The 14241-nt window shown below is 37.9% G+C and overlaps 1 protein-coding gene and 1 long non-coding RNA gene across 7 annotated transcripts in view; both read left to right on the top strand.

Annotated features, from left to right (window-relative positions):
• The first annotated feature begins 222 nt into the window (after window positions 1-222).
• On the top strand, window positions 223-2393 carry LOC139116561 (uncharacterized). Its single transcript, XR_011548346.1, has 3 exons — window positions 223-328; window positions 1756-1857; window positions 2147-2393. It is a non-coding gene; the product is annotated as an uncharacterized lncRNA (long non-coding RNA).
• A 10162-nt stretch (window positions 2394-12555) lies between these two features.
• Window positions 12556-14241, top strand: part of LOC139116311 (germ cell-less protein-like 1) — a 353529-nt gene continuing 351843 nt past the window's right edge. For 3 of the 6 annotated variants that reach the window (XR_011548279.1, XM_070678942.1, XM_070678945.1), the window contains exon 1: window positions 12563-12765. Coding sequence is in view for 4 of the 6 variants with exons in the window: in XM_070678942.1 (XP_070535043.1) it covers window positions 12638-12765 (128 nt within the window). In the remaining 2 variants the exon portion in view is untranslated. Of the gene's footprint in view, window positions 12766-14241 lie in introns of all 6 variants that reach the window. The other 3 variants (XM_070678941.1, XM_070678946.1, XM_070678943.1) reach the window with 3 other exon arrangements.

Here is a 14241-nt window from a genome sequence, read left to right as displayed (position 1 = left end):
TCTATTTCCTGAAACGTATATGATAAACATTTGTTGAAATTATTACGATTTTTACGTATCGTAGATATTGGAATGATGTGTATCGATGCGACAACCTTTTTGTTTTTAAAATATGCAATAACATATCAACATTACTTCCTAAAATTCTACCAAACTATTAAATTCGTCGGTAACCTTTCTAAAGCATTCTTTATACTTAGATATTTGTTCTGCTAATCAACACGTTATGCCTGCTGCAGCTATAAAAGACAATTGTCATCATTGGAGTGCGGCATTCTCTGCTTTCACCTCGTCTCGTCAAAGTGCGGGGCTACCATCCAATTAACAAGTATGTATATTTATTTGTATCGTTTTTATTCTATTTTCCCAATAATTAGTACAGGCAGCGCTTGGTAGGTCTAAGAAACGTTTCAAGAAACAGTGAATTCTTCGCCTTGCGCAAAGAATAATATTTTGTAAGATCTTGGTTCTCTGAATATTTCTTGGAACAAATTTCTACTCTCTCGACGACCTTCATCTTGCTAAATTTCCAATTTTTCTTTACCTAAGTCTTAAAGATTGATAGTGTAACGTGTGTCATCAGTAGCAGCATTGATATCAGTTATATTTTCGTATTTTTCTTATTTAAGGGCCAGGAGCTGTAACTTTTGAAGAGTTTTTCACTAATTTTCATTTATATGTTAATTGCAAGCTGATTTTCAACTCCCCAAAGCATGCATCAACGTCTGCACGTGTAGAATGCAGCCTACTTGTTTTAACTAGAATTCTAGTCAGTACCAGAATTCACTCGTCAACAATAACGAATGATATTATTTCCTTCTCTGTGAATGTGATACTTATTGTAAAACGTACTGTATTAATGGTGACATCGTGTTGATATTTCCTACGTTTCATGTATTCTGCAGATGTTAAGTCGGGTAATTAAGCCAAAGTAAAGTTTTTGTCATTTGTTTTATAATTGTATGTGGTACGTAACATTTCTCCATTAGAAATTTCAGCCTTCAAAAACGTACAGAACTCAGTCAATTATTGTCAGTTCCTGTATAGAGTAGAAATTCTAGAACATTGTCTAATATAAATTATTTTCAGCGATGATTATTTGAAGACACGTGGATTGCTAATCACGCTCTGAAAACGTTTAAATGATATCATATTGTCAGTACTATTCTGAAGGTTTACATTCGAAGGTTTACATCAAAAGAAACAAACAATTTTGCTAATTTATCTTTGAATTCAGCCTGTTGACAATGGCTTCTTATACCTACTCTGTTTTAAGTTCAAGAGAATTATAGTAATACAGTGAAATTGTTCTGCATGTCTGTAGGCAAATTAACGTTCATCTCAGTCGTACGAATTGACGGAATTAAAACAACAAACCCATGTTCGCTTAGCTTGCAAAGCGAACAAACTGAGTAGTGAAGCTGGGGAAAGATTTGAAATTTATCATTCAGATTTGAAAATAATTATGGTGTCATGTGGTTTTGTCATGTGGTTTTTAGAAAGAGGAAAAAGTGATTCAGTTTTACTTTCCGTATCATGACATATTTTACTCAGTGTATGTATGGTCAAAATGAAGTACGTTGATGCATATGTCAATGTTTTAAATCCATCCGCAAAAAGTTAGATTTCTCACATTCGTGATGTTTTATTCTTGTAAGTCTTGTAACGTCGAATTTTCGATGGATGTCTGGTATCGAAATTAATGAATGCCTAAGTGCATTTAATAAGTTGCACATTTTGTCATTTGTTTTACAGATCAAAATGAAGAGTGTTGCATTGTCCCTTAGCCTAATCATTGCCATAGTTATCCTGCAAGGATTTACCGAAACAGAAGCACAAGGTGGTTTCATTGGAGGGGTAGGTTACTCTGAAAACTCTCACTTACCTTGGAATTTATGCTTGAGAATTCTTTTGTTAGGTACTACCATTGATAATGTGTGCGTGTGTGGGTGTGTTTATATGTACATGTGTGCAATTGGTACATCATACGTATTGCAGGTTAATGCTACATTACCTGCAGCGCCTTGGTTGTTTCACTTCAAACGTTGACTGACGATATAATGGGGGACGTTTTCTTGCGGTTTTTTTGCGAAACATTGGGTGGAAGGTCTTGAAAGTAACTCATTCCATTGTTTTACGTTTGCAGTTTCGTTTTGGTGTGGTGATTGGCTTCGATGATATGGAAGATGCTTGTTTTGCGTTCAGGGGTGGTCGACGTGGAGGAAATAGAAACAACAGAATGAATGGAAATAATGGAGGAGATTAGAAACACGTCACGTGGACTGGGGCATCAAATGAAACTAAGATCGATATTTCTCTTTTCAAATGTTAACTATGCCTTGTAATCGTGATCAAGATTGATTGATCAAATAAAGTTTCCATTAGCTGTGTAATAGTTTCACCTTGTAATTTACTCACATTATTTTCAGTAGTAGTAGTAGTAGTAGTAGTAGTAGTAGTAGTAGTAGTAGTAGTAGTAGTAGTAGTAGTAGTAGTAGTAGTAGTGTTGTCGTTCTTGTAATATATAGTCTTTTTAATTATTACTGCAACGGAACATTTTTTACACTTTCTGGCAATTAGTATGTTAAGAAATATCACCCTTAGAAACATGTTTTGCGATGATTTCCAGTTGACGGCACCAGTGCAGACCACGATCGCTTGTGAACCGATACACTACGACCGATGTGTGGTGTGCATAAGGAAGTACTTTTCTAAGGCTGCATTCTCAGTAAAACGGTGGGGGTGGGCTGGAAGAATTCTGGGGGATTCGAAAATTTTTGGGGTTGTAGAGGGGGGACTTGAAAGTTTTGCTCTGCCTATAGGGGGACCTGAAATTTTTTTGTTAACTTTTTGCATTTAGAATCCCACGATTTGGTAGGTAATTCAATGAAAAATGAATAACATTTGTTGTAACATTGTTCTAATGTTAGTAATAATTAAACAAAATCTAGAACCATTTTGTCACATTTCATTACTTTTATTTCAATAAAATCTTAACATGCATGATTTGTCGTAAAAAACACTTTGGCCTAGTACGGGGCAGAAGCTGCAACTGTTGATGATTTTTGCAATATTTCTATGCAATATATCAACTACAGTTTCTTGCTATCTCCCTATAGCATGCTGAAACACTCAATACTCACTTTGTCGACAAAGCCCGTGAACCTAAATATGTATTTGGTGTAAATTTGATTAGAGTCCAGACTACTGACTGTCATTTGTCAATGATTCAAATGCATGGTACATTTTGTTGGCACGTTGAATACTGGGCAGTTCAACATGCTGTAGGGAGTAGAACAAGAACACAGTTGTATAAACTGAACAAAGATATTCTCAAAATTTTCAAAGTTAATACAGCTACTACCTACGGGTAGTGTCACTATCATTTACTGCCTGCTACTGCAGTGTCTCTGTCACTGCATACCTGAGCAGTGACAGATATAGCTCGGACTCATATACAGTAGTGAAATTACGGCTAGTTTTCAATCGGGTTCGAACCCATAACATACGGCATCAGTGGCCTAGCGGAGAGAACCGCTCAGCTAAATCTCCACTCCCAAAAAGAGTGGTTCAATAGCCGGCTATAAAGTTGTTACATTTTTCTGACTGAGACCGCTCCACACGTTGTAGAGTTCGTGAAGCACTCACGCACGCATGCTCACTAACACACATCGATGTCATAGACAGAGCATGCCCAATTTGCTAAAACAAACAAGTAGAAGATGAGATACATTTTCATTTTCATTGCAAAGACTACACAGACATTAGACATGATTTTTTCAGTAAACAAGATGCTTCACAAAACCCTACTGAATGAATGTTTGTGAAAGAGATAACTGGAAATGCATGATATGATGCTTGTACTGTGAAAAGCATACCAAGCAATAAATAATGTTTATTTAATATTTATTTCTGGGCACCCCTAAAAATTCAAGTAGATGCCAAATTTATTTCACACTATATTTGTACACTTGGTATTTCTGGATACACTGGTATATTTCCTATATCAATGATATACATGTATAGCATTGAACAAAATTTTCATCTATTGATTTTTGTCTGCATATTCATGTAGTAGTCGCGCCAGCGGCTTACTGACTACGCATGCGCTTATTCATAATATACTATGCGAGTAACCGGAAGTGTACCCTTCTTTCACGGGCGCCGCCATGTTTTTTTTGAGTACTCGTAAATAAACAAGTACGAAACAAATTATCATTATATAACATGCCATTTATAAAATATACCTCTTTTATTAGCCAGTAAATGTTATTATGCACCTTGTCGCTGATACAAAATATCGTTCATATAGATAAAGGGAGAAAACTGTCGTGCATATGAACGGTGGCATACGCAAAGAATGCTGGGATTGAATTTTAGAAAAGCGCCCCCTGTGTCAATAATTAAATTCAAAAATTGCCAGTTTTTAGACAGAACGCTATAGTTTTCAGCTTGCAAGTGGAAGTTGGGCAGTGCGGTTACCATTGCAATGATAATGATTGCATGATACGTCCCTTGTTTAACGCAATAGGCTGTTATCATTGTAAAAATTGCCAATTTTTGTCCAAAATTTTTACACGTTACAGAAAATCTATAGGCCTACCTGCACTGCTGCAGGGTTTGACATCGTGTACGTACGTGAACTGCTTTCATCAGAGGGAAACTGGGCATAGTTGTCATATAAACGTTTATGAAGTAACAATTAATTACATTTTATCATGAATCAATACAAATAACATTGCCAATCTTAACCCCTGGCGCGACACCAAGGGCTGAGCCCTATATAATATTATTTGAAATAAACAATCCTATGTGCTACACTGTTTCTGGATATTGAAGGTGTCATAATTTCTTTCGAGAGAGAGTGGACGTACCATAGCCAAAGAAAAGTGACTTTTGTGTTGAAGACTAAATTATGCAGATGTTAAAGTATGAAGTCATTGCTAAAGGAACGAGTAAAGTGTTGTATAATAATATAATCGCAATCATACCAATCCATAATCCAATAACACTAGGTCAAAATTTGTAAGACAATAGTTGTAAACATAGACACAAAACAAAAGTCAAATTCATGAAAGAAAGATATATGGACCTCTGGCCAAAAGACCAAGAAGTGATGTCAGGTGTTTCGAAAATAGTAAGCGCATCCTGCCCCACATGTGGCACCCGCCATATATCAATCTGTAAGTCAGATAGGTATTTGAATAGTTCATGTTGTTTGAATGTTGTAATTTTTAAAAGCTCATGGCTCCCATCATATTCCTATCTATTGATCTAAATCTACGCCTCTTTTACGAGCGTATACCGTTTCGGTCACAGGTTCATGTTTGTTTGCACAGGTAATAGACATCAAACATCACAGGTAAAACATGGTCGGGGGTCCGACTCCGCGGCTTGTCCGGAGTGTTCGTTTGATGTCGCTAATTCACATTAAATCAAAGCCATTCACAATTTTAAAGACGGGACGAGTAAACAAAGGTATGGCTGGAGTAAATTAACATGTTTCGGGACATTATACGCGTAAAGATACTTGAAATTAGCGGTTTTCGTTTGTGCTGAATTTGTTCCGTTAGAACATAGGGTAGGCCTAAGCGACGGGGGTCACGTATAGCGGTCGTGCGCACTTACAAACAAAAAGTCGGTCGCGAGCCCCCAACCGGAGACGGGATATTATAATTATTAATCGCAAACACGGAGATAATTGAAGCAAACAAATTCAAGTCATACCTATGTTACAGGTTTATCATGGGAAATCAGTGAAATATATGCACAACACAGAACACTACAGCATACAAACTGATACAGATCAAAGTATTGAGTTTCAGTACTACAATATTCTAAATTAGACATATTTTACATTAGACATTTTTTGTCACGAGTTTTTTTTTTTTTTGGTCAACAGGATGGCCCAGTCTCTGTTAGAAAGGTATTTGGGTGTATGTACAAAAGAAGAAAACCTGAAAAAAGAGCTTGAAGAAACCCACCATTTAATGCTACATACACACAAGATAATAGACACACTCAAAAAAAGAGAAACACTTCTCATGCGCTGCATCAAAGCAAACACTTTCAAAAAAAACTACATACAATCACAAATCAGAAAACAAACAATGGAACATAAAAATAAACCAACAGCTGACAAGGAAGACAATGACATAAACAAGACTGAACTGGAAATCGTAGATGACACTGAAACATTGACCGACGAACAGTTGATTGAAGCTTTGGAAACCATGACAGAAGACATGACATCCCAACAACAACAAGGTGAAAACAGTGACAATGAAAACTCAACAAAGTGACAGACACACAAGTGACAGTGATTGGACATACTACTCACAAACAAATACAAGTGACAGATTGTGACAGACATGTAAGTGACAGTGACATGGTGACAGACATACGATTTATGGCTTTTTTTCATTTACTACCTTTATCAACAAAACATCTATAGTCAAGCATGTCTTTCCAGCCATTCTCTCTTTATCCACCCATGCAGCTATTCAGGACACAGTTAAATTCACTCAATCTCTTACTTTCGTTCCAGGTCATGATTCAACCCTGAGTCGTTCCCTGAGCGATATTACACATCAACATTTAACAGTTAATGACAATAACACCAGTTTTTGTCTTTTGAGTTTGAAATGCAGTACTTTCATTTCCATTTCGTTTGCACTTTGTTCTATAATTGACTTTATTTTGCTGGTGCCTCATTCTGTCCTCCACTAAAATTTGCAACAGATAAACTGAAAACAAAAGTATAGAATAAAATAAATCAAAAAAGCCAAAAAAAAACACAAAAGCAAAAAAGAAATAAAAAGTAAAAAAAAATTAAAAAAAAACATTTTTAGACTTTTAGTGTAGACTAACATAGTACATACAAACATGAATGCATGCAATTTCCATTTTCTAGCTTTGTGGAAAATGCATGTACACATGGTCTGTTCATCTTTACTGTTTTCATGCTCTGTCTCTTTACAATTCCTTTCATCTTTCTTTAAAGCTAGGGGCAGGAACATCTAAATTTCGACCATCCTACTAAGACCATCCTATATAAGAATTTAATTCATCTTTCTTTATTTCTGAACGAAGCAACAATCTACACTATCACAAAACTTGCTATGCGATGAATTCTGCTCATGGTTCAGTGACAAAACATTTCAGGTCAATCAGTATGGCTTCTGTTAAAAAGTAGAAAATGACCAAAACTGAAGTATGTTATGTGTTTATTTCAATTGTCCCCATATGGAAAGGGACATTATGATTGATTGAGAATAGTTTGTCACTGAACCGCTAGAGGGCGCAGCTCAACAAGCTGTGAATGTCTCAATAAAACCGAGACGCATTGCATACTGAATGTTAATTCCTTTTTCTCAACAAGAAATTCACCTGTAATTTTAAATGCTGATAAATAAAACACGTAAAACGTAAATTACCTCTTTTGTCTTTTTTTAAAGTCATTCTGAGTAAGTGAGGAGCAATGTTTTGTTCGACAGGCAGTGTCATAATTAAAGAAATAATCAATTTAATGTGACTGCATTGTTCTGATATTCAGTCAATCAGCACATTGCGCAGCATCTTGTGTTATTGAGTTAATTAATTTATGCATGCTGATTGTATCCTTTCATATATGCAAATGTAGTCACATGATAGTTCCCCCGCCATCCGGTATATACGCTCTCCCCCGCATGGCATGGCGGATGTGTATGTAGCATGTCTGCGTCTCTTGAATAAAGTCTACTTGTTGGTGACGTCGGTCGTCCAGTCGTCACTATCGATAGAATCGAACCCAAATGTTCAACCAAGAACGCAACAAAGACCACTGATGAATTAGAATGTAATTTAAATAGTGACCTTGAACATATTAATAATTGGTGTTTAAATAACAAAATGTGTCCTAATACTGAGAAAACCAAATGCATGTTGGTCACTACTAGGCAAAAACGGTCACACTTGACTAGTTCAGTACTAAACGTTAAACTTGGTAGCAATAATATTGAAAATGTTAATTGTGAGAAACTTCTTGGTGTTACTATTCAGAGTGATTTGTCTTGGGCATCTCATGTCCATAATATTGTGAAGAAAATCAAATGTAAACTATATCTCTTGGCCACAATAAGGCCATTTCTACCAACCTCAGCGAGGCGCCAGTTTTACAATTGTTTTATTTTACCCTATTTTGACTATTGTCTTAGTATTTGGGGTTGTTATAGTCAGAAGGATATGGATCGTTTAAACGGTCTTTTAAAACGGGCAATGAGATTAATTTTGGATTGTGACTCTGGCACTCCCTCTGTGGAAATGTTTACTCGTTTGAAATGGTATCCACTTTCCTATCGTTACAAGTATAAATTAGTTGTGTCTGTCTACAAAGCTCTTTGTGGCATGGCTCCATCTTATATCCGGGACATGTTAACATTGTACGATGCACAAAGATCTTTAAGATCTGTTCTCAATGAAACTTTAAAAGTACCATTTGCCAGAACTGAATCGCTGAAACAATCTTTTAGAGTATCTGCTCCGAGGTTTTACAACGAGTTGCCCACATCAATAAGTGGCTGTACAAGCCTTTCAATTTTTAAACGTGCTTGTTATAAATTTTATTTACAAAGTTTTACTGATGCTGTCATCTTCTGATCATTTTATGTTGTTGTCGATTTTGTTGTGTTGCTGTTGTTTGTTTGTATTTTAACTTTCTTTGTGCTCGACCCTTGTGAAAAGAGGCGTATACCTATCAAGGCTATCGAGTTGGAGTTCGTTGACCTCATTGTACGTCTGGGCGACCGACTGGGCGACGCGCGCGAAATCGAAATATCTTTTAAAAATTGGAAGTTTTGAATAGTTCATGTTGTTTGAATGTTATAATTTTTATAGGCTCATGGCTCCTATCATATTCCTATCTATTGATCTAAATCTACGCCTCTTTTACGAGCGTGTACCATTTCGGTCACAGGTTCATGTGCACAGGCAAAACATGATCGGGGGGTGCGACTCCGTGGCTTGTCCGGTGTGTTCGTTTGATGTCGCTAATTCACATTAAATCAAACCCATTCACAATTTTAAAGACGGGACGAGTAAACAAAGGTACGGCAGCAGTAAATTAACATGTTTCGGGACATTACACGCGTAGAGATACTTGAAATTAGCAGTTTTCGTTTTCTGCTGAATTTGTTCCATTAGAACATAGGGTAAGCGACGGGGGTCACGTATAGCGGTCGGGTGCACTTACAAACAAAAAGTCGGTCGCGAGCCCCATCGGAGACGGGATATTATAATTATTAATCGCAAACACGGAGATAATTTAAGCAAACAAATTAAATCAGGTGAATGTCAGAATAATCCGCAAGAAACTTACCAAAATGTACCTCATTAGGCTAAATGCGAACTTGTGTTTGTTTATATTTGCCTTTATCATAATTTCTCGCGCGGGAGCACCGTCAATTGTTAGGGTAAGCGAGAGTACACGGGATTTTGTGAGAGATTTTGAAAAATCGCATTTTTCATCAAAATTATGAATTTTTATCAACATATTACTGTACCACCGTGTTCCTGAATGAGAAGAGAACGTGTGGCCACAAAACATGGTCTCTTTACGATCTGTGCTTGGAGAACGGGGTGAAAAAAAGATCCGGGCGTAAATAGGTCAACCTGAATTCTTTTTACTATACTGAATTCTTTTTGCTGATACCACAGAGTATCATAGACAGAGTGGCAACACCTATTGTTTAAGGCGTGAAGCGGTTACATAAGCAATCCGTGTTTGCCTCGCCTCACGAAGCTCTTGGCTCTCTTTTCCGAAGAGTGCCGACCATGCACCCTTCGGTAATTTTCGGATTTTCACCAATTGTTAAGCGAAAGTATGTTCGACAAAGTTTGTGTTGTTGTTGTCGTGTGGTGCTGATCGGAATTGATGTGCTGGCAAAAACGGGAGTGTTTTGAGCTTCAGGAAAGTGGGTTTTACCGTTTTAAAAATTCCTCTCATATTTTTATGAATATATAATGAGTGTGTTTGAACCAAATTTGAAAGTCTTTTATCGATACTGTCTGGTTTTACTCAATGGTTTACGGTCAGTCATACCGTCTTTTACACGTGCGTCAAGAAAGGACATGTTTATGAAACTGCTGGCGTGTTATGTTTTGATTGGCGTGAAGCAGTGTTTCTGGCCTGAGAGCTCACAAAGTAACTATGGTTGCTACGCGACTGGCAGTACGATGCCATCTCGTCGTATGTTTCGCATAATCTCGTGTAATTATCAACCACAAACAAAGCCTCCAAAAAGTTTAACACCTTTGAAGCTCATTTTAATATAAAAAGCCAATAGTCTACCGAGACGACCATGGAACAAAAGGCATGCAAGTGTTGCCACTCTGTCTATGATACTCTGTGCTGATACAGACAGCGGATTAGCAAGTTGGCAATGTTTTCAGAGCAATTGTAGTGGTGTATACACAAGTTAGAGAGGTATGGAAGACCGGTCACGACATGCGACATGCGACCTGCGACTTCAAAACTGCGACCTGCGTCCTGCGAGTTTGAAACATGCGACCTGCGACTTCGGCATTTAGACCTAGGTGTAACCTGCGACTTCACAACAGCGACCTGCGTGTTTGTCAAACTGCGACCTGCGACTTCACAACTGCAACATGCGACAACAACACGTAACGTTTCATGGTGTTTTCCTCATTATTAGATTGGAGGCGTCTTGCGTGAACTTTAATCCTTTGAGCGCCAAAGTCTATTTTTGTCCCCTTTATATAATAAACCCCTGTCAATTTTTCTCCAATTTTTGCAAAAATTTTGGGAAAAACCTGTAGCCAATGAAATGTGATGTCGATTTGGTCCAAAATTATCAAAAAATTACAGAAAATTCATACAATTGGTAAAATTTTGCACTAAAATTTTGGTGGGAGAAAATTACAGCGCTCAAAGGGTAAAACGTGGAAAGCAGATTTAACGTTCAACATCGATCAATTAATAAGCCATTGCTTTCGCTTTGGTAAATCGTTCACCAAATCTGGCAAAACTCAATTCATGTACACACCAGTTCACTCATTTTCATCTGGAGAGATAATTTTATGACGGAAATGTTGACAGTACGTGTTAATGCATGGAAAATAATATGCTACGTGATCTAGGCATTTATATTTTATATTTAATTTCAAATTATTTTAGATATTCTTCGTCTGCCTTACCTCGCTTCTTTCCTTATGTTATCGACAAACCTTTTGATTTTTAGATATCTCTGGTATTTATCCTCATTTCACTGTGGTATAACCATCTAGCTGTCTGTTTAATTCATCAGTTGTCCCCCCCCTGTATCATAACTGCGTCAGTGTCATTGCAAACATTCGAATTTTCAGTTATTGTCGTTCATTTTCTAACATTTCCAGTTTTGTTCCAATTCTCTAGTGATTGATCATCGGATGTTGCCATCTTTTCGTCTAATTTCATTTTTACTTTTCGTCAAAAAATCGAATTGATCCAACTTTTGTTCAGTTGGAAAAATAAAAATATTCTTACTGGTTAACTTCGGACTACATTTGTCTACACAAATAACATATGCAAAGTAAAGCAGTTAAAATAATACTGATATTGACAGAAGTGCAAACATATTTGCTAACCATGAATAGCCAGAGACCGACTTTCTTTATAGATAACGCGAGTTAAAACTGTAAAACAGGACATAATTAAACCCTCCTACAATCCTATTTTCAGTCTTTAAGCCTAATATGTACATACTATAATATGTACATATTATTTTTTGTGTGTATATAATATTTTAGATCATGTAGGCAGAAAAGTTCCAGAAACTATTAAACACTGATGTAGACGTTTAAAACCCTATTGCTATTGCATTATTTCAGATCGGTTTGCCTTTCGTAAGAAGGAAAATAAATTTGTGCTCTTCGTTTGTGGAATTCTCTACCGTCACAGCTTCATGCACTTCTATCGCTGGTTGAATTCTTTCGCTGGCCGATTTTTGCGTAGGCCAGCGGTGCGAAAATCATGCTCTGCATGGTCGCGAGAATGCGGTAAACCGGCTGTTTGAATATAGTGCAATGGTGTCCCTCGTGTTTTTCAGGCTCGTGTTCAGAGCAATGGTGCGAACAAATCAAGACTGATATCGCAGTTTGACAAACACGCAGGACGCAGGTCGCTGTTGTGAAGTCGCAGGTTAGGCCTACACCTTGGTCTAAATGCCGAAGTCGCAGGTCATATGTTTCAAACTCGCAGGACGCAGGTCGCAGTTTTGAAGTCGCAGGTCGCATGTCGCATGTCGTGACCGGTCTTCCATAGAGAGGAGATAAGGACGTGTCGGTAATATATAAAGCAGTCAGACGGTGTGGAGTTGAACTCTTTATTTGAAATATCACAGTAAAATTAATAAAATCACATAAGGTAGACCGTTGCACAAAAAAACCCCTCCCTCCCTACCCCAGGGGACTGTTTTATTTGCCCGGTGGTAACCACAGAGGGCGTACGTCACACTGGTACTCCTGTGCCAGGTTTGCAACCACATGACATACTCCGGGTGCGCGCGTACTGGTTATATGGCATGTTCAGCAAATTCGGCGTTGATGGCGTTATATACTTCCGCTGGGAAAATGGTGTAAAGTGCAAGCGAACTTTTTGACCATGGGAAATTATGCTCCGGGATGGATGCAGACTCACGAAGCTCCTGTCACTAAGAAGAGGGGACATGAAGACGTTGACAGCGAAAGTGATGGCGATTCGGATCCCGATTATCTACACACGCCAAAAAGGTACACATTGTCGAGACAATGCTGCATGCACTTCTGGTTCGATGAATTCTTTTACTCGGCTGAAACTAGTAGCCAAAACCTAGCAGCCAAAACTAGGGTGACACGTATGTGTGGAAGCTAGCAGCCAAAACTCGCAAACCACTTTCCTCCTATATTTTGAAGTCAAGTGGACATCAATCAATCGTACAAGGTTCTTTGCACATGTATCAACACAAACACATCATTTATTAATTAATTTCTTTTCTTTGTATAAATTATCTCCATTCTATTATGTTAGCACCTAGTATGCTAGCTAGCCTATGGCTGTACAGCACATAGCTCTGCGTAGCAGGGCTGTGTTACCGGCGTTATACGGCCTCCCACCACATGTGGTTGGAGGCCCGTATATCGCCGGTAACACACAGCCCTGCCACGCAGAGCTATACAGCACAATGCATTGTTGGCTGGAGTGAAAGAAAGAGTGTGCACCCATTACACCAAGCAAGTCTTACACATATCCATATCAGCAAACTACACTTCTCTCTTTTCTTAATTAATTTCTTTACATAAATTATCTCCATTCTCATTACTCCTATAGTAAAATCTTTTTTTAGTTGCACGATTGTAATCTCGTTTCTAATTATTTTGCCCCGTTCTCAATATAAGTCGATAAGGTGTGATTTTAAGGCTCCTGGTTCTCTACGATTTCAGGAATATGGTGGTATACAAAGTATGTGTTAAAAACCCTGAAATATTTGACTAAAAATGGGATTCTTTAAACTCCCGTTTCAGTCTTGCGAGAGAGAAGAATGTTTAAAATTCCATCAGTTGTCGGTACCCCCGTTGGAGGTTCTGGTGGTGAATGGTTAATTAAAGTGACTTTTGCAAAACAAAATTGAAGTTGGTAACCCCTAATTTGTATGTCATTAAATTTATAATATTTTCATGTGCTAATTTCTTCGATTTTCGGCAGAATTTGCACTTTTCTGTATTTTTTACTCGGTTGGTCGAGCGCTTGAGTGACGCTCTTCCATTTACTGCCTGACACCATTTTTAAACGCCATTGATACATGACCCCCGTTGCTTACCCTATGCTCTTCTGTGGTGCCGAAGGAAAACAAAATGCAAAATGCCGAAATGCCGAAGGAAAACAAATAATGGCTTAGAATTGGCATATCTTGATTGATTTAACCTCTAAGGTATATTGCAAATTTGTATGTTTATCATTATTTCACAGTTTGAATGCAGATATAGTTACCTGCGCCTAGCAACGAAAAGTATAAAACTCGACACGTTACCAGTGTATCGGTGTGCACCCCTCTGGCGTGGTATTAAGTAGAGTTTACGCACGGAAATATACACATTTGCAGACGGACAAGCGGGAAGTTTCATATTCTGCGCGCAATCTCAAGTTTACTGACGCGGTGACCTGCAGAGGTCAGGTGTTCAACAGGGCAGCGGAGCTAGGGCCACGGTGGGGCGGGGATACATATGCAT

The sequence above is a fragment of the Ptychodera flava genome, chromosome 17 (genome assembly GCF_041260155.1).
Source record: "Ptychodera flava strain L36383 chromosome 17, AS_Pfla_20210202, whole genome shotgun sequence".
NCBI classification, from domain to species: domain Eukaryota; kingdom Metazoa; phylum Hemichordata; class Enteropneusta; family Ptychoderidae; genus Ptychodera; species Ptychodera flava.
Note: the sequence above shows the minus strand (reverse complement) of the source record. Positions and strands in the feature narration are given on the sequence as shown.